Source organism: Nelusetta ayraudi, unplaced genomic scaffold (assembly GCF_046127955.1).
Source record: "Nelusetta ayraudi isolate G7.1 ecotype Tasmania unplaced genomic scaffold, CSIRO-AGI_Nayr_v1 ptg000128l, whole genome shotgun sequence".
NCBI lineage: Eukaryota > Metazoa > Chordata > Actinopteri > Tetraodontiformes > Monacanthidae > Nelusetta > Nelusetta ayraudi.
In genome coordinates, this window is record NW_027466178.1 from 1 (window position 1) to 27500 (window position 27500).

At 51.3% G+C, this 27500-nt stretch overlaps 1 protein-coding gene across 15 annotated transcripts in view; it reads left to right on the plus strand.

The window, feature by feature from the left end:
- Positions 1-10941: 10941 nt before the first annotated feature.
- tcf7l2 (transcription factor 7 like 2) overlaps positions 10942-27500 on the plus strand; it is a 63290-nt gene continuing 46731 nt past the window's right edge. For 14 of the 15 annotated variants that reach the window (XM_076050636.1, XM_076050637.1, XM_076050646.1 and 11 more), the window contains exons 1-2: positions 10966-11085; positions 17878-17937. In XM_076050636.1, the coding sequence (XP_075906751.1) occupies positions 10993-11085; positions 17878-17937 (153 nt within the window). In that variant the 5' untranslated portion in view covers positions 10966-10992. Of the gene's footprint in view, positions 11086-17877; positions 17938-27500 lie in introns of all 15 variants that reach the window. The other variant, XM_076050648.1, reaches the window with a different exon arrangement.

Sequence of the window (27500 nt, forward strand, 5' to 3'; positions counted from 1 at the left end):
TACAAGTTATCAAAGAGAAAAATATAGCAACCATTGTGGACAGCAAACAAACGTAAACAAATAAAAGCAAACGTAACTGTCATGCATCTCGCAGGACGAGATTTCTTACGAGAATTACGGCTCATGCGCTTCACACCATTCAATGGAAACGCCTGCAAATCGCTTTGTCGACATTTTAGTAATATCGTTTTTATTTTGCAAACAACTGTAATGGAAACGCAGCTAGAGAGAGAGAGAGAAGCAGCTCTGCCTGTCTCGCTTATTTTCTTGCAGCCTGCAAAAAGGGGCAAAAGTGAAAAAATGTCATGGCAACAAACAGCTTTTTCTTAACAAATTGGGTTTTGGACAGAGACTCCTCGACGGGAGGAGGAAGTTGCAGGATGAAGCCGTCTATTTTCTGGTGTGGGGGGTGGGGGCGGGGTCAAAGCCAGGCTCCTCCTGCCTGCCGCGCTCCAGCGGACGGTGTTTTATTATTTTTGAAATGATGCAGACTGGATAAGGCGGCGATGCAGAGAGCCGAGGTGCTCCTTTAAATGTCTCTTTCCCCTTTATGAGCTTCCCTGTCTGACTGTGCCAATTAGCAAAGGCGTGTGGCCTGCTTTTCTACTCCTCTTTTTTTCACCCCTCTTCTGCTGCACCCTCCTACCCCCAGCCTCTGCTCTAACTCTTTCTAGATAGACGCTCTACACTGCGCGTGCGCACACACACACACACACACACACACACACACACACACACACACACACACACACACACACACCCAGCAGCAGCAGCAGCAGCAGCAGCAGCAGCACACGTTTGGTGTATCATTATCTTAGTGTGCGGGGAGGCGTGCGAGGCCCGGGCTCTCCCCTGCCTTATCTCCATGTCAATCACAGCGTGTGTGTGAACATCAGTTGTAATGATCTCCATCCAGCCTGTCGGTGCGTGTTAGCGCCCGGCTTCCCTCGCCCCCGGAGCAAGCCGCTCCCCAGCTAATAGATGCAAAATTAAGCTGATCAATAGATGGCCTCGGCTCATTATTGACACGTTATCGCAGTGTGGGATTTTTTTTCTTCCCTTTTTTTCTATTTTTTTTGTCTGTGTGTGTGTGTGTGTGTGTGTGTGTGTGTGTGTGTGTGTGCGCGCGCGCGCGCTGTTTCTGTTTTTTTTTTGTTTTTTTTTCTTACACAGAAATAGCTGCAGATGCAAGCAGAAGACGCAAACACACACAGACCTGCTGTCTCCTCTCAACGGCCACTTGCCTTTCAACCAGGCACCTGCATCACGTTGGGTGGGATCATTTATTATAAATCCGTCTTTATGCCCGACGCCTTATTTTCCCGACGTCGAGGCTGTTTTCTCCTCTTTTTTTTTTTTTTTCCTGTTCGCTCTTCCGCGGCAGGAGCAATCACCTGCTCAGCGGCGGCAGGAAATGCGATGTAGACTTTGTAAAACGCCGTATTAAAGATTCATCAATAATTGGCGTGTGTTTGTGTTGCGCTGGGGGTGGGGGGTGGGAGGCAGCAGCGGCAGCAGTGGCAGTGGCAGCAGCAGCTCTTACAGCCGCGTGATTGAGATAAGTGGTAATTAACCAAGAGAGCGTGCACGACAGGCAGGCAGGTTTGCGTGCATGTGCGTTGCTGTGTCAGGGAAAAAAAGGGGGAATAAAAAGTTGCAGATGCTCCTGGTGGAGGGGGGTGTAGGGGGGAGGGGGAGGTGTGGTGTTAATCCGGGGTGGAGTGCGAGGGGGCGTGTGGTCAGGTGGTGGAGGAGTGGCCTTGACCGTCCTCGGGCCTCATTGTCATGGAAGCGTCTCCCATTTTAATGAGGTGCAATAACCCAGACCTTGTTACTTATTTATTCATTACGCCACTGTGCAGAGCGGCCGGAGCCGACAGTGAGCGTGCACGCACACCAGCGCCTGGATGGGGATTTTTGTTTTTCTTTCTTTCTGCCTTTCTTTCTTTCTATCCGTCTTTCTTCTAGTCCACCAACGCAAGATGTTTCTTGCAAACACGGCACTCAGAACAGCAAACAGGCAAGTTAGGGTTGAAGCTAATTGAACCCTTAAATAGATTATAGCTTAAAGCTGTCAAATGATCCCGGATATTTTTCTGTTTTTCTTCTTTTTTTCTCCTCTTCTTCTTCTTCTTCTTCTTCTTCAAAATTCATAACCTGAAACCATCTCCTCTCAGATTTTTTTGTGGAAAGACTTGAAAATCCCAGACCAGATTCTTGAGCTATGATGAAGGAGGCAGGGGGTGAGGGGAGGGGTGAGGAGAGGGTGAGGGAGCAGGCCTCATGAATATGGAGGGTGAAGCGCTTCAAGGTGGAAGAGGCTGAAAACACACCAAGAGCTTGTTGGTTTCTGAACGACGCCTGCGTGAAGATTAATTGTCTTTTGTTGCCTTTTGCGTGTGTGTGTGTGTGTGTGTGTGTGTGTGTGTGTGTGTGTGTGTGTGTGTGTGTGTGTGTGTGTGTGTGTGTGTGTGTGTGTGTGTGTGTGTGTGTGTGTGTGTCTCCGATGCCTTTTACCACCGTACCGTCTCATTGATGAACGGGCGTAGGCGGCGCTGTGTGATGGTGCTTTCCAGTATATTGGAAGATGTTGGTGAAGGCTGAAAGTTCACACTCTCTCTCTCTCTCTCTCTCTCCCTCTCCTCCCCTTCAGCTGAGCTCAGCTGTTGTTCACCTTTTCAACTCCAGCCCCCTCCCACCACACGCACGCACGCACGCACGCACGCACGCACGCACGCACGCACGCCCGACCTGGGCTGCTGCCCCTGCAAACGCAGGTAAGGGCATGAAGGGCACATCTGAGTTGTTGCCCTCCCCCGACTCCCCCCACCTTGCGTCAGGGGTCTCCGCCTGCCCACCTTCGGGCCTCCAGACGTGCACGCACACCCTCGCGTAGCCGCTAAGTAGGTCAGTGTGCGCCCGGCCTGATCTTTGTCCTCTCCGACCATCGACCTCCCTCCCACGAGGAGGGGAGGAGAGGGGAGGGACGGGGCCTCCCGCGACGGCCGCTAATGAGCAGAGGGGCTAATTGAATTGTGCGGTGGTGAGCGCGCGGATCGAACGTGTGCGGTTCGTGCGCGTGTGCGAGGATGTGCAGCTGGTGACCGGGGGAGGGAGAGATTTTTTTTGGTCGTCCGCTGCGAGGAAACGTAGGGCTGGGTCGGTCTCAGTTGGTGCGGCCTTGACTACAACACTACTGTGTGGGATGTATTGGAGTTTGGCGTCTAAAGATGATTGATTTTGCAGTATCCAATGGGATCGCGACATTTCGCTGAGTGCTACAAATGCATCAAAGTCTTCAAGTATCCAGCCTTCAGGAAGTAATTGAAGCACTAACATCATTCCAGGAGGCTGAAACTCATTTACTCCGGTTTCACTTGTGTCTGAGCACATAGTGAACGTGGGGAAGGGTCAGCGAGGCAGAGTAGCTGTAGCTGTTGCTGCTGCTGCTGCTGCTGCTGCTGCTGCTGCAGCTGCAGGAGGAGGAGGAAGCTGGCGGAAAGTGCGGCGTGGTGCCGCCGAGGCCTGACGGAGGCTTGAGGTGCCAGAGCGCCTGTTCATTAGCGGCGCTGACGGAGGAGCAGCCAGCTCCTGCTGGCCTTCACCCTCCCTGCCACAATATTTATAGAGCAGCCAGGAGAGATACGGTCCTAATGACGCCGGCGGAGGGGCAGCGAGAAAGAGGAGCCTCGTTCTGTGCGGCTCGTAGGGGAAGTCGGCGTGTTGCTGACCGCCGTCTCTTCTCGTCACCCTCGCACACTTTCTTCAAGATGGCCCAATGTTGTTGGTGAGGGGGGGGAAAAAAAGGTGTCGCCAGCGCGTTGCACAACAATCCTTTGAAACTTTCCAGTCAATCTGCCCGTGTTTGAACAGCACATTTGCTCACAATTGCTAAGCAAACAGCGTCAAAGCGGCAGAGAAATATTTATCTGGCGGAGAAAGAGGCGAGCTTGCAGAAGAGGCCTGTGTGTGTGTGTGTGTGTGTGTGTGTGTGTGTGTGTGTGTGTGTGTGTGTGTGTGTGTGTGTGTGTGTGTGTGTGTGTGTGTGTGTGTGTGTGTGTGTGTGTGTGTGTGTGTTCACAGGCGTGAGCATAAAAACCGTGCGCGGACACACACGCACACACAAATGGAGCAAAGACTCAGCAGTTAGACCCTGGGGGTTTTTTTTGTATTGAAAGGAGATATTGTGAACAATGGCCGATTCTGGAGACTGGGCTGGGTGAAGAAGAGAGAAAGAAGGTCGCGGGCTTGTTGAGCGTCGGCTCAGGGTTTATCTGCAAGACGGAGCGAGGAAAAGGGAATTTGAAATGGAGATTGTTGGCAGCGGTTGGGGGGGGAGCGAGTGAGGTGAGGTGAGGAGGGGAGTTTTGGATCAGGGCGGCGGCCCCACCAGTGCTGCTGCCAGGGCCAGCAGAACCCCCAAGCGGTTCTGGCTTCGGAGTAAATATGGGCCCAGTGGAGCCTCTTCCTGCCCCAGGGCACTCAAACCCCAGGCCTTCCCACATCCCACTTTTATTTTTCCTGGTTGCAAAATGCCTCTGGCTATCTGAGCAGGTGGGGTGTGTGCGTGTATGTGTGTGTGCGTGTATGTGTGTGTGCGTGTGTGTGTGTGTGTGTGTGTGTGTTTTCTCCTTTAATATTTACTCATAAAATGTGCATTAGCCGGACCAAAGCAGCTGTGATCGGACCTCTTGCGCTGCTGAACTTTCTCCCAATTTGTCAAGGAATTTCTCGCACCGCCTCCGTCCTCTTTGTTCCAGTCTTTTTTGTTTTCTTCTCCAAAGACGGAAAACAAACACCCAGGGTACATGATGAACGGCTGCCTCTGTTTTTCATCCCCCGCCGCCCCCGAAACTAATCAGGGAGGATCGTCGTCCCGTCTGCAAATTAAGTCCGTGCAAAGCGGCGCTTGTTTGTTTGTCGCTTGTCGCGAGCGTGAGCCCTCGCCGCTTTATCGGCGGCAGATCGAGACAACACGCTCGGCCGCCATCCATCCCCGCCCGTCCCGTTAGAACAGGATAACGCTGCAGTCAAACTGGACGCGATAATCTTTTAAGCCCGGCGCAGTTTACTTGCGGAGCTTCTGAACGGGCTCCCCTGACTAGCCTTGATCATTTTAGCCTTAAATAAAGCCTCTTTATAGCCTCGCTCTGATTGGTGTAATCTGCAAGCTGTCAATCCCATCATCTCTGCCCCCCCCACCACCACCACCACCCACCAACCCCCTCCCCCGCCCAGCAGGGATGATGCTGCTGCTTCGTTCCAACTGGAGGATGTTTCAAATGTTGTTGTTGTCGTCGTTGTCGTCGTTCAGGTGTGAATGAGCGAGTGAGCGTGTAAAGTATGTCAACAGGAGTGTGTGTGTGTGTGTGTGTGTGTGTGTGTGTGTGTGTGTGTGTGTGTGTGTGTGTGTGTGTGTGTGTCCATCATAAATGTCCATGTGTTATCTTCATGTCACACATGTTGCGGCCACAGATGGGAGGGAAGATCTGTGGAGCAGCAGCCAGCGTCCATATGCTGAGGCCAAGCTGCTAGCAGCAGCCAGTCCGTCAGTCACTGTGTGTGTGTGTGTGTGTGTGTGTGTGTGCGCGCCTTCTCCACGTGGCGCACATGGCTCGGATGCTTGACGGCGGTCCTCACCCCCCCCACCCCACCCCACCACACACACACACACACACACACACACACACACACTCCCCGGCTCTGGACAGTCGGCCGGGTTTCGGGGCCATGTTGGCGGCGCCGTGCGTCTGATGGTGCGGAGCTCCTCTGCTCTCCGTCCAAGACAAAATGAAACAAGCTGCGAGGTGGCGCCCGCCACACACAGGCCACACACAGGACACACACAGGCCACACACAGGCCACACACAGGCCACACACAGGACACACACAGGACACACACAGGACACACACAGGCCTCCAGTGATGAACACATCAAGTGGTGCAGTGGCGGAGGGCCTCATGTTGGTTGTTGCCCAGGAAGGAGCTGCACAACTTTCTTCCCTCGTCTGCCGGCGGCACTGAAACATTTATCAGGCGGGCTCCACGCCGCCGCCCTCCTGGTTGGTCAATATTGCGTGTTCATGTGCCGTTAATGTTTGATGGACTGTGGAAGGAAGAAGTGTTTTTTTTTTGGTATTTTCGGGGGCTTCAAAGTCTTGAATGGGCATTTTTTTTCCTGGCCAAATTGCTTCAGCACCTTTAGTTTGTGAAGATTAGCGGCAGTGGCGGCGGCGCTAGTGGAAGTGAAGGAGTGGTGGAGACGTGAGAGGGTGAGCGCTTCACAAAATGTCACAAGCTATCTTAAAAAGATGGACTAAAAAAAAAACCCCAAAAAAACTTCTTTCCGAGACATGATTGAGTGCCAATAAACAAGATATTCCCGTAGGTCAGCTGGCACCGGCCAATAGGAACGCTGCTCTCAGACCAGGACTGCTCAGACCTGTTTGTTTGTTTTATAAATGCATCAGTTCAACAGACGCAGCAGTTGGACTGATTCAGAATTTGCAGAACCTAAATGAGCATTATTGCTATTGTGATATTTTCTCAAATAATCACGGCAACAGGTCAGTTGACAAGCACTGGCTGGCACAAGTGAATGCTAACAACAGTAATAATAATAATAATAATAATGATAGTAATGATAATATTAGTAATAATAGCAATGATATATATGTATATATTTATGTATATGTATATACTGTACATATATATGTAAATATCAGACTCTTGAGTGCTATTATGTGTGATTATGTATAGGAAAGGAAAAAGAAAATGCACCAAACGTTGCCGCTGAGTCCTCGGACGAATCTCCTGCTCGGCTCCTGCTGGGTTTGTTTGGCCCTTTTATTGGCTAAACGGTCAATTTGGAGACGGAAAAAAACAATTGGACAGAATGATCAATAGTAGAAAATGATCATCGCCCTTGTAAACACCTCCCACCGCCTCCCCCACCAGCCTGGTGCTTGGGAAAGCAGCGGAGGACGGGGTGTTCGGGGGGGGAGGGGCAAGAGAGGGAGGAGGGAAAAAAAAAACGACGACAAAAAAAAAAACCCGAAGGGGGACAGCCAGAGCGAGTTCATCCCTCTGTAAGGATTTAGAGGACTCCCTTGTCTTTCACTTCATCAGAGACAATTGAGTCATTCAGCTCCCATTGTGAGGCCGAGTGAGCGGGCGAGCGAGCGAGCGAGCGAGGGAGGGAGGGAGGTTGGGGGGGGGGCTGGGGGTCTGAAAGGAAGAGGGGAGAAGGAGAAACCGTCTGCTGCACTAACCAGAGCCGGAGCACAGCCACTGCTTGGAGGGGGCGGTGGCGGGTGTGTGTGTGTGTGTGTGTGTGTGTGTGTGTGTGTGTGTGTGTGTGTGTGTGTGTGTGTGTGTGTGTGTGTGTGCTGGTGAGAGAGAGAGAGAGAGAGAGAGTTATCCTGAAACTCCCGGAGCAATTTGTCACATTGGAATGGCTCTTGAGTTACCCGGGGGGCCCCTCATAGCGGGAGAGTTTTCAGGTTGTGGACGGGGTGACAAGGGGCGGGGCCCGGAGCAGCAGAGAGAGGTCAGAGGTCACGGCCCGCCCGGGCTCGGCCGCTGCGTCCGTTAGCCGGGCAAGAGAGAGGGAGGGAGGAGGGAAGAGAAGGAGGGAGTGGAAAGGAAGAGGCAAAAAAAGGAAAGGAAAGGAGAAGGGGAGCGAGTGAGTGAGTGAGCTGGCGGGTGGGCGGGACTGCAGCCGGCGCTCGCCAGGCCTGCGTTTTCCTTGGCACGCTTGTAAAAGCTGCAGCAGCAGCAGCAGCAGCAGCGACTCGGAGGCCTGAGAACATTTGCAGCGGCTGAAGTGGAGCCACTTGTCAGGGCACGCCTCGCCTACCCGGACCGGCCCAACGACACACTCAGGGGAGGGGGGGTGTAGCGTGGCTTGTCGTGGGGGGGGGGGGGGGGGGGTGTCACCTTCATGCCCCCCCACAGCCCCTCCCCACTCCAGCCTGACCCCTCGTCGAGCTGCAGCTGCGTCGGGAATATTTGCGGACTCGCGAGCGACGACGCGCAGGAGTTTTTCCCAGGGCCCGACACCCCCCCCGCGCCCAACACACTCCTCCACCCCTACAGCCCCTTCCAAATTGCGTGCACCCTGCCGTCTTGCGTTACCTCACGGGCGAGAGCGCCCCCCGCACCTCCCCCGCCGCTGCAATTAATACCCTGTGCGGGGGGTCCATAAAAAAAACCTCCTCGCAGTTTTTACAAGCTTCTGTTTTTTTCTTTTTTTTTTTCCACTCCTCCTCCGACAAACAGGCAGAAACAAACCCCGACTTCTCTGCCATAGAAACCAACCTGCGATCATAAATGACTGGTAGACCAGGAAGAAAAGTGTGTGTGTGTGTGTGTGTGTGTGTGTGTGTGTGTGTGTGTGTGTGTGTGTGTGTGTGTGTGTGTGTGTGTGTGTGTGTGTGTGTGTGTGTGTGTGTGTGTGTGTTCTTCCATGGAGGGTCTGAGGCTGAGGACACGGAGTCAATAACTCCCTCCAGCGCCCACCGCTGGCAGGCCCCCTGCAGTGAACTCTCGGCTAATTACCGCTGATTTAGATAGTGTCTCAGGAAGGGTCGCGACACACTCACTTTCCTGCTGCCTCACTGACACGCACGCACGCACGCACGCACGCGCGCACACACACACACACACAAACACACACACAAACACACAGACACAGGCATGCATGCATACAAACAAGCGGCCGGTCACCCTCCTGGGCTGATGGCTGCAGCCGGTGTACCTGCCGCAGCTCGGCTGCCTGAGCTGCCCACTGAATTATGCATCCTAGCTTCCATTAAAACAAACAACAAAACCAAACAAAAAAAAAAAAATCTACATTTCCCAAACTTTTGCCTTCCTTGTTCCAAAGTCTGATCGTCCTTGTCTTCCGGGCCGGCAGTGGTGGTGAGGTAGCGATGGAAGAAAACGTTGCTGCCTGACACTGAAAGTCAAATCCGGTTCACCTGTTTGAACCAGATGGAAAAACTTTACAATTCATCTCATTGACAACAAAGTTTGTTTTTTTCGCTTTCCTCTCTCCTCCTGTTTTCCAAAACCTTTCCGACCGCCAGAGTTGCGGTTTTCGTGTTAATAAAACGCTTCGAAACGCGTTTGGTTGTGATTTAGCAGTGTACAAATAAAGTTTATTGATTTTTGTGTTTGTGTATTTTGTGTTTCTTTGTGTGCGTGTGTGAGAAACCTTTTTTCTTTTTCTTTTTTATTCAATGTGTGTTTCTGATTTAGCCCTCTCTCTCTCCCCCCCCCAAATCCCCCCTCTCTCCTTTTTATTACAAATTTCCTTCGGAAAGCGCTTCATTTGTTTCCCCCCCCCCATTTTATTTTAACAATGTAACTGCGTTGCTTCGCCTGCAGGAACAAACTGATCCCTCGTGCGGAGGGAAACAATGTAACGACATCGACTCCCCCTTTTTTACGGGCGTCCATATTATTGGTGTGCAGTCACAGTAAATTTGAGGCTAGCGGACGTTCGCGCAGCCGCTCACTTATCTAAAAAAAAAAAAAAAAGTCAGAAAGACGAGCCGATGTTCGGCCTCCAGCGGCGCTGTCGCAGCACAGGAAACCAGCGACTCGGGCCCGCACGAAGTTTACTGCGCCTCCCGCCGCCGTTTTTTTTTTTTTCCTTCCTTTTTTTTTCTCCCCCTCCCGTGGCTTTCGCTCCGTCTACAGCTGCTCTCACTTAGCCGCTTTTCCTTCTTGTCATAATTCTCTGCTGGCTGTAGCCGCTCGGCGGACCGCGGAATCCCAAACAGCTGCCGTGAACTAGCGCCGTAGCGAGTCTGACTCTAGTCACGCTGCGACGTAGCAGAGAGGTGGGGTGGGGAGGGGGGCAACATCCGAAGGCCTCCTTTTCCGACACTTCTCGGAAGGCCTCGAACGCTTCCGAATATAAACTTTTTATCTTCAATCAAAACTTTCATTTTGATTTGGATGCGTTCGTCTGAACGCTCGGCACTGCACGATAGAACAGCCGGTACGGAACATGTCCCCAAATCGGGAAATGTTTTTCCCCTTTTTTTTTTTTTTTTTTTTTTTTTGGAACGTGACAAACGTGTCTCATGATGACCAGTCTATCTGCTTATATAATACTGTGTGTGTGTGTGTGTGTGTGTGTGTGTGTGTGTGTGTGTGTGTGTGTGTGTGTGTGTGTGTGTGTGTGTGTGTGTGTGTGTGAAGGGGAAAAAAAGAACAGGGTGTGAAAATGAGACGTGTGATCGAGGCCGAGTCAATCATTTATGGCCGAGAGAGACGGGGAGAGAGGGAGAGAGAAAGGGGGGGGGGGGTAGATTTATCCCAGGGAGAAACGCGGTGAGACGCCGAGCCACAAGTCTCTTTACGGCGTCCAATAAAAAGCCTCGGCTGCAGTCACATTTCCGACATGAGGTCATCATTTTAAAGCTGACTAACCCCGCCCCCCACACCCCACCCCAGCCCCACCTCTGCCCTGCCCCGCATCCAAACTTTTTTGCGAAAAAAAAACATATATATATATCTGGAGAACATCTGTCGGCTACTTTGTGCAGTGAGAATAAAGTTTTTTTTGTTAGTTTTTTTTTTTTTTTCTGGTGTCACTTGGCTTCAATATTTCATGTGTGCTCTCTCCTCTGCTTGAGATGCATGCTGCAGGCCATCCTCATCCCATCCACCATCCGCCTCAAGATGTTTCCTTCCTTTGCTTTTCTCTGTGTGTTTTTATTTTCTTTATTTTGTTGTTGTATTTTTTTTTTAATTGTCCACACCAACTTACCTGTCGGGAGGTGGGGAGGGGGAGTTCTGGTGGGGGCGGGGGGTCGGCGGGAACGTCGTCTCTCCTTCACTTTTTTTTTTAATTACGATTTGTTTGTCTGTTTTACCGTCCTGTTTGTTGTTGTTTCGATTTTTTGATTTCTGCATTGTTAACATGTTTTGTTTTCTTTCTTTCCATTCTGTTTCCTTTCTGCCATTCAGTACCTACAGATGAAATGGCCCCTGCTAGATGTTCAACCAGGAGGTCTTCAAAGTAGACAAGCACTTAAAGATGCCAGGTCCCCGTCACCGGCACACATCGTTGTAAGTAAAAAATCAAACAGACAAAGAAACAAAAGTAATCTGAATTTGGGGGAAAACAAAGCAAAAAAACAAAACAAACGGTTGTTTGTTTTACGGCTGTGTGAGTTGCTCTTTAAATCCAGACAAGAGGAAAAAAAAAAAAGAGCAACAAGTCTCAGCTGAGCTTCGGACCGGATCGTTATGGAAGAAGCGGTCACATGTCAACAACCTTTTTTTTTTTTTTTTTCCTTCTATGAGAATGAGTGCAAATGCTCGGCGGCTGACATACGTGAGAGGAAGTGTGGGCGTCGCTTCAACATTGATTAGCCTGTGTGTGGCGTCGGAGGAGGAGAAGTCTGGCAGGAGAGCTGGCCGGCCGGCTGGCTGGACAGCGATAGGGGGCACGGGCAGTGAGCACACAACAACACTGCACAACACAACACAACACAACCCCGGGCATGTCGATATCCAGGAGGACGGCGGAGCGCCGGAGTCGGCGGCTGAGCGTGAACTTCGCCGCTAGCCGAAGGCGTAAAGTTTTCCAGAGGTCAGCGGAAAGGCTGAAGATAAGGAGGTGTGCATGTGTGGTCGCAGGGCGAGCGAGCCAGGAAAATCAATGAGAGTGGAGGAGAATTGGGCGGAATTAGCGAGGTGATCGCCGGCGCCCCCCCCAGGCTGGCTGCTGGCGCTGCGCTCTGCTTTTTTATTTTAGTTTTTTGAGTGGCACATCCGCTGCATATTGTTGTAAAAATGCGAAAGGAAAGGCGAAAAAAAACCCAACAAAAACTCTGTGTGCGTGTGTGTAACAATTTTGGAGGGAGAAGCCATCCGTGTTTGTTTACTTGTGTAAACAGTGGCTCCTGTGGTATTGCAGTTCACTGCCGGCGCTAATAATACACCGCTGACCTGCTTCTGTGTGTTGCGGCGGCCGCAGCGTACAGTCGCCATGGCGCTGCCGCTAACAAAGCACAGTAGTGACCGTCAGGTTTTTTTTTTTTTGTCTGTTTGTTTGGTTGTGTTTTGGATTGCACTGTCAAGACACATTTTTCTATTTTATCACCTCAGTTGCTTTTACGGCGGCGTAATAAAGCGAGCGGGGGGTGGGGGGGTCGTCACTAGGCGCGGCGGGGGAGCCGAGGCCTTCTTGGTATTTTGCCCGTTCCAGTTAAGCGGCTCTTAAAATAGCAGGAGTTTCCATCTGCGTGCACTTGAAACCGAAACCTTGTCAAATGTTGTGTTTTGAGACAAAGAGAAGCGAGAAGCTGGTGAGAAAATAAAACCCCCGGCCCAGTCAGACCCTGCTTATCTTCCCTCCTGCGGCGCCGCCGTGCGTTATTTTTACCCCGAGGAGTTCAGGGGCCTCTTTCTTGCGCCGATATTTTTGGAGACGCTGAAGAAGACTTCCTGTCAAGTCATTAAAGCGGCTGCGAGCTGCGGCGGCTGCAGGTAAATGCTTGCGGTGAGTCATGTGGCTGTAAATACTCAGCACCTGGCGTCACCCTGAACCCGTGATGAATAAATCACTTCCTGGTCTGAGGGGGGGAAAGTGATGCGAGTGGGACGCTCGCTTCTTAAGACAACATATTTTTGGAGCTAAAATGAATAGTTTTAATAAAAGGGTTTGTTTTCTTTTTGTTTCTCTCCGGTCGATACGACTCCCAACTGGTTTGTTATTTTGCAGACGCAGGGAGATGCGAGGCAAACGGTCGGGCTACTAGTACCAACAGGCCCAGAACAAACAAGCAGCGTCAGCAACTCAACTCATAACCAAAGAAGAAGAAGAAGAAAAAAAAAAAAAACTCACAAAAAACAGAAAACACACAAAACAAAAAGTGGCTCTAGGGTGAAAACTGTAAACTTGAAACATGCGGCCAGATGGAAGAAAAAGGCTCAAGTTGTTAGTGAGACGGCGGAGCGACTGCAACCAACAACAGCAACAACAACTGGTGATCAATAACGGCGAATCAAACGGAGGCAACACAAAGCAAAAGATGAAACTAAAGCTTAAGTGTCAGAATAGATTTAATGAGAGATGATTTAACGCTCTTGAACTATTTTTTTGCGTCTACAGAGTGGTTACTATCGACAGTGCTTTACATTAAAAACATTATTTTTGGGCTTTTTGTGTCTGCCAGATTTTTAATCCCTCTGAATCTATTTTCAAATCTTAGTTTAAAGGCCCAGCATGCGAGATTTAGTAACCTCTAATGGTGAGAAGGCGTATTGCACTGTGAAATTTAGAGGGATTAATCAGACTATAGAACTCATTTTTTTTTTTCTTCTCCCACGCGTGGTGGGAGTCGACGTTTCGCCGCTTTGCATCACACCAAAGGTCGAGCCCTCGGCTCCTCCCACCGCCGCTGTCAATCAAACCGGCCGACTGTCATTTATTCGGACAGTGCGGAAAAACAAAGTTCCTTTATCAACAGAATTGAGCTGCATCGTACTGCTAGCTGCTTTTTCTTTTGTGTAAAAGAAGCTCTCTGAGCACCTTGACCTCTGACCTCTTGACCTCCCACTGTGCTTCATCTGCGGTGATAAGAGAGCGTCCGGCGGGAGATAACGATGATGCCTGAGTGCACACACACACACACACACCCTCTAGACTGGGGTGGGGGCAGGGTGGGCGAACCTTTTGACTAGGGGGCCACAATGGGTTCTAAAATGTGACAGAGGGGCTGGAGCAGCAGCAGATGGATGCAGTGTTTTGGTGAGGAAGAAAAAAAACATCATGGGATATGTAGAAAACAAGTTGCTTTAATGTCCATTGAAAATGAACAAATGCAAAGTTACAGCAAACCGTGCCTTTGAAGACCCATGGTATTGAACTCTTTATTGAAATGACTCTTAAAACACTGAAAACATGGATGAAATACAGCTACTTTATGACTTGCTTACTATTAATAGAATTTCTTTAAGTCTGGCGGGCCGGATTAAAAAGCTGAACGGGCCGCATATGGCCCCCGGGCCGTAGTTTGCATATGCCTGCTCTAGATGGTTACATCCACAATGGAGGAGGTCGGCGGTCGATTGGAGGAGAGATAGAGAAGAGCTGCTGATAAAGACGGACGGACGGACGGACGGACGGCCTCGCTGGTGGCGAGCCGGACGGCGGGAGGAGAAGAAAAAGGGGGCGGTGACCCCGCCATGGCCTCGCCGTGTGGCCGCGGCGGCGGTCGTTTGAAGCAGCCGGCCGCCGCGGGCAGCCTCCGAAACCCGCCGGCCCTGAACTTTTACGCCATTGGCTGAAAGTTATTCAATATTTATCGCACCAGTTACTGATGTGCGTTTTTTGCGGGAGCTCGGCAGTGCAGGAACTTTTTAATCATCAATATTATTATTGTTATTATTATTACTATTATTATTGTTATGGCTCCCGAGGGAAGAATCACAAACGGCCCTCAACGTGTCGGCTGCAGTTTTTAATGCGACTTCCTCTTGCTCACACTGAGTGGCAGGAAACAGCCCGAAGACGCTGGACAACTTCAGGAAGTGGCTTTTTTTCCCTCCCTCCCTCCCTCCCTCTCTCTCTCTCTCTCTCTCTCTCTCTCTCTCTGTCACTCGCTCTCTAACCGTCTCGCACCACCGCCACTAGACAAAAAGGCCGCTAAGGTTCGTGCTGATGACGCGGCAGCCGGCCGGCAGGAGTCCAGGATTATTTTCGGTAACATCGCGCCATCATTTGGCTCATCTGTCAGTCGTGTGACCAGACATTTTTTTTTTTTTGTTTGTCTGTTTTGGCTTGGCAACTCCCAAAAAGAAAAAAAAGCAGCAGCAGCAGCACCAGAGTGATGATTTCCCCAGACAGTCAGATGTTGAAAAAAATGAAACAGTCTTATTGAAGCACACGTCTTAATCTGACTCTTTTGGGGGGAATTGGGGCAGAAACGTGAAATCGTAAAGGGCACGTACGCACAAAAAAAAAAAAGTTCTTCCCTGACATTCACGTGCAGGCGCACGCACGCGCGCACACACACGCACAGCTTTCGTCTAGAGCCGAGTCCTGCCCGAACAATGTCTCCATTGTTTGCTGAGGCTTTCACTGGCAGCAGGGGACGGCTGGAGTGTTAACCATTTCCCAACTGCGCCTCATTGTGTTATTGTGCATGTGTGTTTGTGCGCGACTTGTGTGTGTGTCAGGGGTAGTGAAGCATGGGCTCGGGGACGAGGAGAGGGAGCGCTGGCTGCTGCGAGTGTATGGTAATTAGTGTGGAGGAATTGATGGAATCTGGGCCCTTTTTTTTTCTTTTTTCTTTGGTGTGTTCAAGGCGCGCAGGACATCCCAGCTGAGCCGTTTGACCCGAGAGCCTTGTGGTTTTTATCCACCGTTCAGTTTGGAAGGTTCCTCTGAGGATGACGTGTGCGCGGAACTGCCTCTTTGTGAATTATATTAAGAAAAAAGAAAAGCTAAACTTGTCGCTTGAGATAGCTCGAAGCACAACAACACACTGACAACAAAATTAAACTAATTTAAAAAAAAAAAAATGGCCAAGGATTTGCAGGAGGTCGACTCTTGTTCCAGGTTAGAAAGGTTCCTTCATCCTCATTGGCTGACCAGCTTTCCATCTTACTTAATGCGCAATGCCGAGAATCACGTTGGAAAAATATCTTGAGATAAGTTGTGATATCACGTGACCAAGTTCTGTTTTTCCTTTTTTTTTTTTTCCCCTGACCACTCGACTACATTTCCAATGATTTTCGGGGGAGAATAAAAAAATCTATATCTAGATAAAAATATCTCAAACCTTCAGCGTGATATCATCCTCTTGCCAAGTGGTGTTACCAGGGCGACGGCGGCTCACTTCCTCCACTGTTCTCGCTGCTGCCGCTGCTCCTTCTTCTTCTTCTTCTTCTTCTTCTTCTTCTACGATATGTATTACGCCGCTCCGTCGCCAAGATCGCCACCTGCTGACGAGACGTGCGCAGTTCAGCCGCACCAGTCACTCAACTGTGAACTTTGAGGAGCTTTGAGATGAAAACCCCGCCGCAGACGACTGAACCTGGCCGGCCCGACAATTACCCGGGACTGCTGGACTCCTGCCTGCCTGCCCGGTCGGCCTGTTAATGAGCGACCTGGTGGGTCCTCCGCCTCCTCCACCTCCCACCCCCCCACAGGGAGGCTTCACCCCTCCAGACGTCCCTCTCACGCCGACCTTCAACTGCTCTTTCCTTCCTTGCTCTCAGGCCTCCTTCCTGTTGCCTCCGTTCACTTTCTAACCTTTTGCTGCGGGAGAGACGCTCATATCTCTCCATCTGTTTACCGCCGTGGTCGCTTGGATCCCTGTTAATAGTAAAAAAAAAAAAAATTAAATCAAAAACCCCCTGCTCAGACATCGCCGCCTCGTGATCACAAATAGTTTGTTTTTTTTATACGTCTCCTAATAGCCGCACAGTTGAATCTCCGCTATGTCGATCTTGACGACACGCCACCGCGTGGCCCAGTTTAACTTTTCACCCCGTCGTCGGGACAAAGACCATTGTGCCCATCAGCCCCCAGCCCCCCCGCCGTCTCCTCCAGACAAGACGTGCTGTTCAAGGGGGGCCAGCGATGACATCATCAGTCGGGGCCAAAAACTCCTGCCGGCCGTCCAGACGTGGCGTCAGGCCGTCGGGGAGCTCGGCCGCTTCCTCCTCAAAGACCGTCCTCTGTCTGTGGCGCTTTGTAGGAGGACGACCCCTAGAAGGTCGGCGAGCCTCTCCGTCCGTCCGTCCGTCCGTCCGTCCGTCAGTGAGATGCTTGTGTGGAGGTTCAACAGCGGTTTGTTTTCTTCCTCCCCGAGTGTTTGTCTGTGCGCTGGAACTCACGTTGTCTTTGTTTATTTGCCCCCCACCCCACCTCTCTCTCTCTCTCTCTGTCTCTCTCTCTCTGTTGCACTATTTGACCGTTGAATAACCCCCTGTGAACTGTGAACCCCCCACCACTCCCGATGGAAACGTGTGACTCTGTTGGACGTGCATATTTTCAAAGATAGTACATAATTGTAAAAAAAAAGAAAAGAAAAATAAGCGTGTGTGTGTGTGTTGTGTATGTTTTTCTTCCCTGAACAAACCGCCGCAGTGTTCCCCGCCGTCTCGCTGTGATCAGAAGTTATCTGCGTGGCCTCGGGGGGGTCAAGCACAACCGCAAGTGTGTCCCAGTGGAGACGCTAATTTACACAGCACCGCCGCTGCAAAACTGGAGCCTCTGTTGCCGTTTCCGCCTCTCGCGTGTTTGGAAAAGTCGCACAACTGCACAACTACTTACCAGCGTAGGACGAAAGAAATCAATTGCTGGATCAACGACTGGGCTCCGCCGGTTGCAGACGGAGGCTGGGAGACGAGGCTGAGCGTGGTGGGATTGTTACCCACCGCGGCGGCGCCGATTTTCAGGCCCTGCAAGACATCGGCGGTGTTAAACCAGAGCAGAACCGTGTTTCCACCCGGCTCGTCGGCAGAGTTTAACCAGGGCCCAGCCGGCGTTTCTCTCATCTTCCCGTGTAAAAACCAGCCGATAACGAAGGCGAACATCGCACCCAGGAGGAGGAAGGAGCCGGAGGAGCCGGAGGAGAGCAGGCGGTCGTTTAAATAACTGAAAAGCCGGGAGATGAATTATGTTCCGCTGAGAGCGCCGCGCTTCTGAATAAACCCTGCTCTGCTGTGTGTGTGTGTGTGTGTGTGTGTGTGTGTGTGTGTGTGTGTGTGTGTGTGTGTGTGTGTGTGTGTGTGTGTGTGTGTGTGTGTGTGTGTGTGTGTGTGTGAAGAGAAGCAGCAGGACAGACATGAGAGACGATTTTCTAATTGTTTGACTTGGGATCGTCCGTCTTTGCCTTTCAGGGGCCTTTCTGCTGGGATTTCCCCGGACAGTCAGATCTGAGCCTTCACCAATTTCCTTTGGTGAGAGACCTTTTGAATTGACCTTTGACCTTTTGAATTCTAAACTTTCCTGCTTGGTTGATTGAACCCATCAGAAGCACTGATTTCTCTGTGAACACAAAAACCAATGGTGGTGATGATGATGGTGGTGGTGATGTTGGTGATGGTGTGATGTTCTCCTTAGCGCTGCTGCTACTATGCTAACTGCTCAAGTGCCCTGTGCTCCTTTCCTGCCTTTCCGTCCGTCTCCTGATGTGCAGCTGTCACAACTTTTTGCTTCACTTTCGTCCTAAACGTCGTCAAACTTCTTCGCCTTCAAAGTCACAGCACATTTGAAAAAATCGGTCTCACATCTGATTATGATGATTGTTTTTTTGTTTTATGTTCGCGGCACTGTGCTGTGAACTTCCTTGAAAAGCTGTTGATGATTTTCACAACATGTGACCCTCGACTGCAAACATCAGATTTACATCAAACATTTAGTTTCTTACACTTTTTTGTAAAAAAACCAAAAAAAACCAAAAACATCTTGAAAAACATGAGCTCTTTCAGTGACAGTTAGAGGTCAAAGGTCAGCCTCAGCCTCTCCTGTGTTGACGGGCCCGAGAACGACGTCTTTGTCTCGACTTCTGAATCTCCTCCAGGCTGCATCAACTCTTGACTGTTGAGTCGCAGGTTTGTGTCTGTGAACTCTGAGTCGCTGCCGATCAGGAGTCTGGAACAAGAGCGAGGGAGAGGGACACAAAGAGAGGAAGAGAGAGAGCGAGAGGAGGAACAGGAAGGTTCAGGTGACGGTGCCACGGCCGCCTGTGTCTCCTCCCACTGTGTTTTTCAGTTTTTTTTTTGTGTTCTCTTTATCCGAACGTCCTTGCAAGAACTTGTTGGACGAGGTCTGGCACATCACTGCTGGGTGTGCCCATCTTTTGGCATGTGTGCCTGACAAACACACCCTTTGTCTGCTCCAGCGCACCTACAGTATCTCGCCGGCGTCCAGGGCGTGACTGCAGTCTTGGGTGACGGGCGGCCGCCCGCCGTCTTGAATTCTCGTGTTTGCACTTCTGCGACTTGAACTCCTTTAACCCTCCCTCCACCATCACCACCATCTGGATCGCAGGCCCGGAAAAGGTGCAAACAAAACAAAACAAAACTTCACCCACGTCGAGGATCCAGCCGATAAGAAGCAGGACCAAAGTTTAGCTGCGATTATTGATAAATGACGCCCTTTTACGACGGCGTGGCTCCCGACAGGCGGACGCTGTGCCCGCCGCTGCCGCCGCCACCGCCACCGCCACCGCACTCCTCTCTGATAAAAAGTGGGCCCAGATAGCAGCCCGGGCTGCAGCCTGGTGAGTGACAGCAGAGTCGGGCAGCTCCCGGCGCTACTGTATTAACACGGGAGGCCGTTTCACAGGGAAACTTGTTTTGACAGAACTCCAGGTGTCTCATTGTTGGGGCTGGCATGGTTCAACAGATTTACCAATTAGCACTGGGCTGAGGGCACAGGAAGGGGCGGGCGGGGGTGGAGGAGGGAGGTATGGAGGTAATGAGATGTGTGTGTGTGAGAGAGGGGGAGGGTGTGTGTGTGTGTGTGTGTGTGTGTATGTGTGTGTGTGTGTGTGTGGGGGGGGGGGGCGCGATGAGGTGGATTTGGCCCGAGTGATGGAATGAGATTTTGAGCGAGAGGTGCTGCTGGGGTGGGGGGGCAAATGTGGAGAGGAGGTAAGAGGGAGGGGAGGGTGGGGGGGTGTCAGGCAATCGTAGGGAGGCCGGCTGCAGTAAGGCGATCCGTGGTGACCTTGTTTTATTCCCCTCAGCAGCAGTCGGTGAGTGGCCCCGGGTGGGAGGCAGCCAACAAGGAAGAGGAGGAAATACTGAGGGGTGGAGGGGAGGGGGAGGGTGAGGGTGAGGAAGTGCCAGGACATCAGCTCAGCTACCCCCCCCATTCTTTCTTTCCTTCCTTTCGACTTTTCTACCCCCCGCCACCCCCCCTCCCAACCCCCCGTCACGTGACACCCCGACAGCCAGTAATAAACAGCCGTCCGCCCCCCGCCCCCCGCCCCCCGCTACCAGCGCACAGCCGAGTGGGATTAAACACATATTATTACTATTACTCCTGCTAACACTCTTTGTTATGCCTCGGAAAGAAGAAAGAAAGAGTTTCTCCTCCTTCCAGGAAGTTTGAAGGTGAACTCTGAGAAACGGGTTCGAGTGATTAAGCGCAGGTCTCAGGGGGGCGCCGCCGAGCTGTCAACCGCTCGCTTCCCGGCTCTCGGCAGAGTTGTTGTGCGACGGAGCAGCGTGTGTCACAGGCGCATAATCTCCCCCCCCCCACCCCGCCCCACTCTCCAGATCATTCTACAAGTGGCCAGGGCGCGGTTGCAGATGTATGTTTAAAGCCGCAGACTGTGATCCACACACACACAGCGTCTCTTTTTTGCTCTCGAGGTTGCGACCGCAGGAGGACAATCACGTTGTGTAGAAATCTGCCTGTTTTTAGCCAGAACAAGGCCGGAGGAGGAGAGGCTCGTCTCTTAGCCTGGGCCACACGTACAGTCTGCGAGTATATATGTGTATATATGTATTTTAAATATAGCTTTTTTTTCAGTCGCGGTTTGGAGATTTCAGACAACCATTTTTTATTTTAGGTGACTGTCAGCAGAGCTCTCGGAAAACTCCTTCCAGGCTGAAGGGTTTTGGAAAACGTAATTTGTTTGATCAGGAGATCAGGATTTTTGTTTTTGGCCTTCTTTTTTTTCATTTGTGATGTTGCTTCAAACAGCAGCAGTCTGAAGTGTCGCTAGTTGGAACTTCCTACGTGTCCAGTTTAAATGTAGCTCTCGTCTCTTCCCAAGTCTTGCTCTGCCTTTGTTGTTGTTTAACTCATTTCTGCTGTTTTGACTTGTCCTTATGCTTAAACCCCTACAAATTTCCCACTGCTTTCCACTGTTCGTAGTTGGTTTAGTGGGACAGAGTGTCTGCGACGACCTCTTGAAGGTGCCTGCTCAAAGTCGGCAACTTGGACGCTGTCGATCCCACTTGGTTCCAGTTGAAGTTGAAGTTCGACTCCTCAACCAGGAGACGTCATGTTTGTCAGGAAAGTGTTGGGGAGTCAAAGGCGGAGAGGCGCTTTGAAAATCTACCACACGCTGGATGAAGTGATTTGACCTGATTGGTTGCGAACCGTGAGGTCCAACGTGAGCTGCCTGGTGAACGACCTTGGATTGGAGTGATGGGCTGCATGAGCTGGCAGCTTGTGATGGAGAGCGATGGAGAAGGATTCCAGGCTGGAAGGAGGGAGAGGAGGAAGAGAGAGAGGGAGGGAGGGAGGGAGGGGGGGGTGTGATGGTGGAGGGAGAGCAGAAATCCTCAGCGAATTCCCACAAGGACAATTTGCAGTTCTGGATGAATAAACTGTCACAGTGCAAAATTTGACACTTTGTGTGAGTGTGTGCCTTGAATTGACTCTTTTAGCTCCGCCCCCTGGAGGGGCTGAACAGCAGGTAGCTGCTGGAGTCACTCGGCATCTTCCTCCAACACCTTCCTTTTAGAAAAAAAAACAAAAAACTGAAGAAGAAAAAAACCAGTCAGTGTTTTTGGGCTTGGCGAAGCAGCCAGAAGAGACAAATCTCCCCCCCCAATTTATTTGATTTTGTTTTTCTCGCCAGTTCCGCCACAGACCCACCTGAACTTTAGGTGGATTTGTTTGGCTCCGTTTTGATGTTCTTGTTATTTTTTTTGTTATCTTTTCTTCCCCTCGCACACTCTGTCTGTTAGTCTGTGCAGTCAGCGGTGTCTGAGCACTGGGCCGCGCTTTCGTCCCGGCCCTTGCACAGGAATTTTGATACGCAACTTATTTTCCCACCCGGGCAGCTAGTTTTGTTTTCCTTTCTCCCTTCTATTTGCTCCTGCCGCTGTGTTTTTTTTTTCCAGCTAGTTCTGCTGCATCTTGACTGCGAGCGCACACCTGCGCAGGTTGCAAGTTTAGCCCCTAATTGAAGTGAATCCTCGTCATGGCGTCCCTGCAATCAGCCGCGTTGCTGCGGGGGAAACGAGGCCAGCGGCTCCTGGAGGAGATGAAGCGACGTCAGCGTCGCCGCGTGAAGACGGCGGCTTCAATTTTAGAGTTTTTTTTTTTTTTTTTCAACGGGAGAGAAAAGTCCAAACTGTTTTGTCCCTCCCTTCCCTCCTCCCCCTACCCCACCGCAAGAGAATGATGCAGAGAATTGCATGCTGGGAAAAGAGTAAACAAGGCTGTCAAGCAGCCGGAGTGGAGAAGAATCTGGAGCTGCGTTGCCTCTGTCAGGAAGCAGCAGCTTCCCACTTCATGCATTATTAACGTTACCTAAACACATTATTTGTGTATTTATTCACTCATTTGTCTTGTTAACATCCTGCCGCAGTGAGACGAGCAGTGGCGGCGGCCAGAGCGGCGGCGGCTGACAGCCACGTGCCAGCAGATTGTGACTTAAGGAGGAGGCCTGTTGGGGGGGGGGGCAGGGAGATGGACAGACAGGGTGGGGGCGGGGGGGTGGGGGGGTGGGGGTGGTTCGAGGTGTTTTGCGAGGCCCGAACGCGGCACCACTTCCTCCCTCTCCAGGCTCATTAAGGGACGGCGAGGCGGCCCGGCAGCTCTCTGCTGGCCCGCCGCTGCCTTTGAACGGCGGCGCCCTTCTTATCTGCAACATGCTCACTTCCTCCGTAACAAGACATCCATGCACACACACACACACACACGTGCGTGCACGCAGGCACGCACGCGCTCCGTCTGTCTCGGCGTCTGTCGCCCGTGAGCGCTTATTTAGTTTGGTGTCGACAGAAAAACCCTCCAGCATCGCTGCGGCCCCGTCGGCCGACTTCTGGCAGCTTTTGTTTTATTTTCTCCTGCGCCGTCCAAAAGGAAAAGGCTGCTCCTGTTTTCCTCCTCTGCCCTCCCCCTCCCTCTTCCCTCCCTCCCTCCTTTCCTCCCTCTCTGCACAGACAGCATCACAAACGGATATTTTAATTGGAACTTTTGGCGCTGTCTCCATCTCGCGTCGAAACGGCAGCAGACGGGTGAGTGAGTGGCTGGCTGGCGAGGGGGAGGGGGTGGGGGTGGGGGTGGGGGGAGGAGGGGGGAGGAGGGGGTGGCGGCGGCGGCTGCGCCCTCTGATTGGTGTGTAGCGAGCTGTGCCTAAATCAGCTGCCGGCTTGAATAGCTCGCTTGATTCCCGGTGGCGTTTGGCGGAATCCGTGACATTTTTTTTCTCTCCCTCTCTTTGGGTGAAAATGAAGGGAAAAAGCTCCACCAAGAGGCGACCTAAAAAAATAAAAAAATCAAATAAACAAACAAACAAACAAACAAACCCTCCTGCTCTCCTGAATCGTGGCTTCGCTGCTTCCGTTTGGGCCGAGCGGTTTTACCAGATTTTGATCTCGCTCGCCTCTTGACGACGAGCTGTCGCTGTGCAGGTCCTGACGTGCTCACGATGACGCCGCTGCAGCTGCAAAAGAAACGCGATGGACAGTCGTCATGTTGTTATTATTATTATTATTATTATTATTATTTTATTATTATTATTATTATTATTATGAATAATAATGATATTAATATTTTTTCTGGTTGCTTAACTTACAGCCAAGTTGTGTCTGTTTTGGCATCATGTCAACGGCAAAGACAATTTTAAATTTATTTTGTTTGTTTGTTTTTTGCTGCTGTCTCATTGGACGTATTTGCTTCTAACTTTGAGAAACACGAAAGTTTCTCAAAGTTAGCCGCTCCTCCTTCATAGTGTCTTTGTCTGTTGTCAACCGTGGCTCCATTGGTGGAAGTTGGTCACAGAAAGCTTTAGACGCCTGGCAGTTGTGTGTCTGTGTGTGCAACTCCTAGCTGGTAGTATGTTGCTACATGAGGTCGTCGTGCAGCTAGAGCTCTGCAGTCAAACTTCCTGGGTGTAGGGTTCTGAAGGTTCTGAAGGGTGGTTCTGGGTCCGGAGCACTTCTCATGCTCCACGTGGTGTGTGTGAATGTGTGAATGTGTGTGTGTGTGTGTGTGCGCGCGTGCGTGTGCGTGTGCGTGCACCTGTTCAACGTGTGCACGTCCTCCTGCCACAGACAGTGAATTGTGGCTCACCAGAGGCCGAGCAGCTGCAGGGTCGGGTCGCCGTGCTCCTCCTCGACAAGTTGCACTTCCTCTGCATTCCTCTGTGTGTGGCCTGTGTTTCACACGTGTGTGTGAGTGTGTGTGTGTGTGTGTGCGCGCAGACTAGTGGGGTGCTTTGTCTTCTGTTTGCTTGCAAATCAGTGTTTTAGTTGCTGCTCTGAGCGGCTGAGCGCCTTTCCCTCCCTGCCGCCTGTCAGGGCAGTGGTGTAATTACCTGCACAGGTGCTCAGACAGGAAGTGGAACCGACTCCTCCACCACGTCAGACGGCGGCTTGGCTGGGCCAGAGTTTGTCCAGCTGTGCTTCCGGACTCTCCCTGGTTTCTGTGGGCTGTGGAGTCATCTGATTGGCTGTTTGTTCTGGATGAATGCAGCCTTGTTGCTTTTATTTGTGCACGGTGATGATACACAGGCACCCCTTAAAACAAAGATTTTTCTTATTTTGATGAGCACAAGTTGGAAATAAGACGACTCACAACCTGCAAACAAATTAAGGACTAATTTGTGTCTGAGCGGATCTGATGAGATTTCAGTGAGAATCATTGATTACAATGACTTGTAATTGTCAGGCGATGTGCGGCTTGCAAACTGTGCCAACAAAATGTTGCACTAAAAGTTGTGCAAAGACTATTTTTGGGTGTAAAGTCCGCGGCGAAAACCGAGGAAAACACCGTCCTGTTTGTAGCTCGATTGTGTTCATCGTGTCTTCAGTTTTCATCGGTTGTCTTTCATTTGTTTAGACAAAGGTTCTGATTGTCCTACCTTGACGTGTTTCGGCGGAGCCTCCGCCTTCCTCGGAAGCGACACTTGGTGCCGTGTGTGACTCGTCTCTATCAGCTGATGTTATGGAGGAGTGACCCACCTGTCATATTTGATTGGTCGGTCCATGCCATTGAGATTAGGAGACGGGGCCGGGGGACGATGATCCGGGGCGAAGGAGCCTGCATCTCACCCTCTCACACCTGGAGCTGCGCCCTGGAGAGGCCGACGGACCAACCTGTCCAATCTGACAGGTGGGTCACGCCTCCATAACATCAGCCGAAAAAGACGAGTCACACTTCTGAGGAAGGCGGAAACAGAACTCTCGTCTGAACAAAAGAAAGACACAAACCCTCCTGTTGATATGCGCTGAGGTTCAAATGTCCAAAGTCACTGCGTTAAAACCCCAAATCTGATCTGTCAGCCCCTAAGAGCGACCATCACACCCTGTTTCCGTCGGCCAGTCAGTTGAGTCCTGACCTGAACGCGGCGCCCCTTGAAAAAGCCGCTCCAGGAGCCGACCAATCGCAGCCCGGGACTTTTCCGGCTCCCTCTAAACGCTCCCTGTCTCCGGACTGGAGCGACGTGTGTGCTAACGGCGAGGGGCAGCCCCCGTTTAGCGAGCCGCCGCCGCCACTCCTCCAGCCCGCCACCGCCGAGGACACGACTCACCGGGAGCACGTGGCACCGTCAGCCTGCCTGCTCGCCGCTTTAATTGTTATATCTCCTCAGCCTTGATACGAGCAAAAAGAGGAGTGGGGCGGGGGGGGGCGAGGGGGGGTTGGAGGGAGGTGAGCGAGCACGGCAGCAGAACCTGGCACATCAAAGGCTACCTCCCCCAGTCTTACAAGTTGCCTGTCTCTTTGGTGGTGGTGGGAGGGAGTGGGGTGAGGGGTGGGGCGGGGGGGATCGGAGGGGCTGCTGCAGAATGAGTTTGATGGGCTAATTGTAGCCCCCAGTGGACAGCGGCGCTCATCACAGAGGGCTGGCGGAGCACAAACTGTGGACCAGGAGCTGAGCTGAGCTGAGCTGAGCAGAGCGCTGGTGGAGGTGGAGGTGGTGGTAGGGGAGGTGGGGAAGGTGAGGGTGGTGGGGGAGTGAAATCCTCCCCTTCATCTCTGGGTGCGTGCACGTGGCTCCTCCACCGCCTTTTGATTTCACCATGCAGCCGTCTGGTGTTTATGAATGTCGGCGATGTTCCCGACACAAATCGCTCTCCTTCCTCCTCGTTAATCCTGCAGCACGTTTCCACCTTTTTTTCCCCCTCCCCTCCTTCAGCTCCGCAGACCCGGGCCGGCGTGGCCCATCCACGCCTTTTTCTCACAAGACTCTCAATCTTTGCTCCTTTCTTTCTTTCTTTCTTTCTTTCTTCTTCTTCCATCGTCATCTCCTTCTTCTTCTTCTTCTTCTTCCTTTCCCTCCCCACGCTGTTGTGTTTTTCTTCTCCGAGATGCAGCTGCAGGCCCTGATGTTCTCACTTTGACACTCTGGATCAGAGTAAACATTTTCTCTCCGGGGCAAGTCGTGCACATTAATGATGCACGCACGGTGTCGGCGGTCAGTGCATGTGTTTTTTTGTTTTTTTCTTTTCTTAATAAGGATGTCTGACCACGTTGGAGTCGGAGGTGGGGGAGGCAAAGTGAACGGAATCTTCTGCAATTACTACGTGCAGCCAACATCTTCAGCCATCAGTTTAAAATGCGGGAAAAAAATTATATGAATTCCCTCAAACTTTAGCGTATCGTTTTTTTTTTTTTTTTTTTTTTTTTGGTTCAGATTGTAGCGCCCCCTTCCTCCCCACTCCCCCCAGCACCGGTTTGGCACTTCTTCTGTGCCCGCACGAGACAAACGCGCAGTTAAAAGGAGGGAAGGCACGAGGAGACGACACCGGCAAGGAAGCAGCTCCGGCTGGGAGGAAAATCAATGGGAGGGAACGGCTTCCATACACGGAAATGGCACGACGGGAGAGGGAGAGAGATTCTATTTATTTATTTACTGTTTTTTTTTCTTTTTTTTTACACAATGCTGTAAAATGATGCGTTTGTTTTACCCAGGGAGAGAAAAAAAGCAGAGGAAGGGAGGGAGGAGGCGGAGGAGGAGAGGAGCAGGGGGGAAAAAAAAATTCTAAAAATGCGCGTGCGCACACACACACACACGCACTTCTGAACATCTTTGAAAGGAGCCGAGTTCTTTGGTGAGGTTGAGTTGTGCGGTTAAGGTTTGTTTTATCCAACTGTGCGGAAGCGCGTGTAGCCGTCTTTCAGGCCTGCGTTCAGTGGGAGCGCAGGAAAGACTACTCATGCCATGTTCAAGGGCACTCGGTGGACACGGATGCCCTGCAGGGGGCGGAATTATGAATACAACATGAGTAAACAGACACCTACATATACTATTAAAATAGCAAAAAAGCCCCGCTACTTGGCAACAGACGATCCCGAGTAGTAATTTGGAGGCGGTCTGCGGCGGCGCAGCCCGACTTTTTCCGAGGGTCACCGGTGGCGAGAGAGAGAGAGACAGAGAGAGAGAGGGAGAGAGAAAGGGAAAAAAAATCATCCGTAATTTGCCTGATGGTGGAGTGATTTGCACGCCGGCGGTCATATCTTCCTCCGTGCATTCCTTCAATATAACCCTGTTACTTCTTCAGCTTAGAGATAAAGCATTTTCTCTTCTTTCTTTTTTTTTTACACA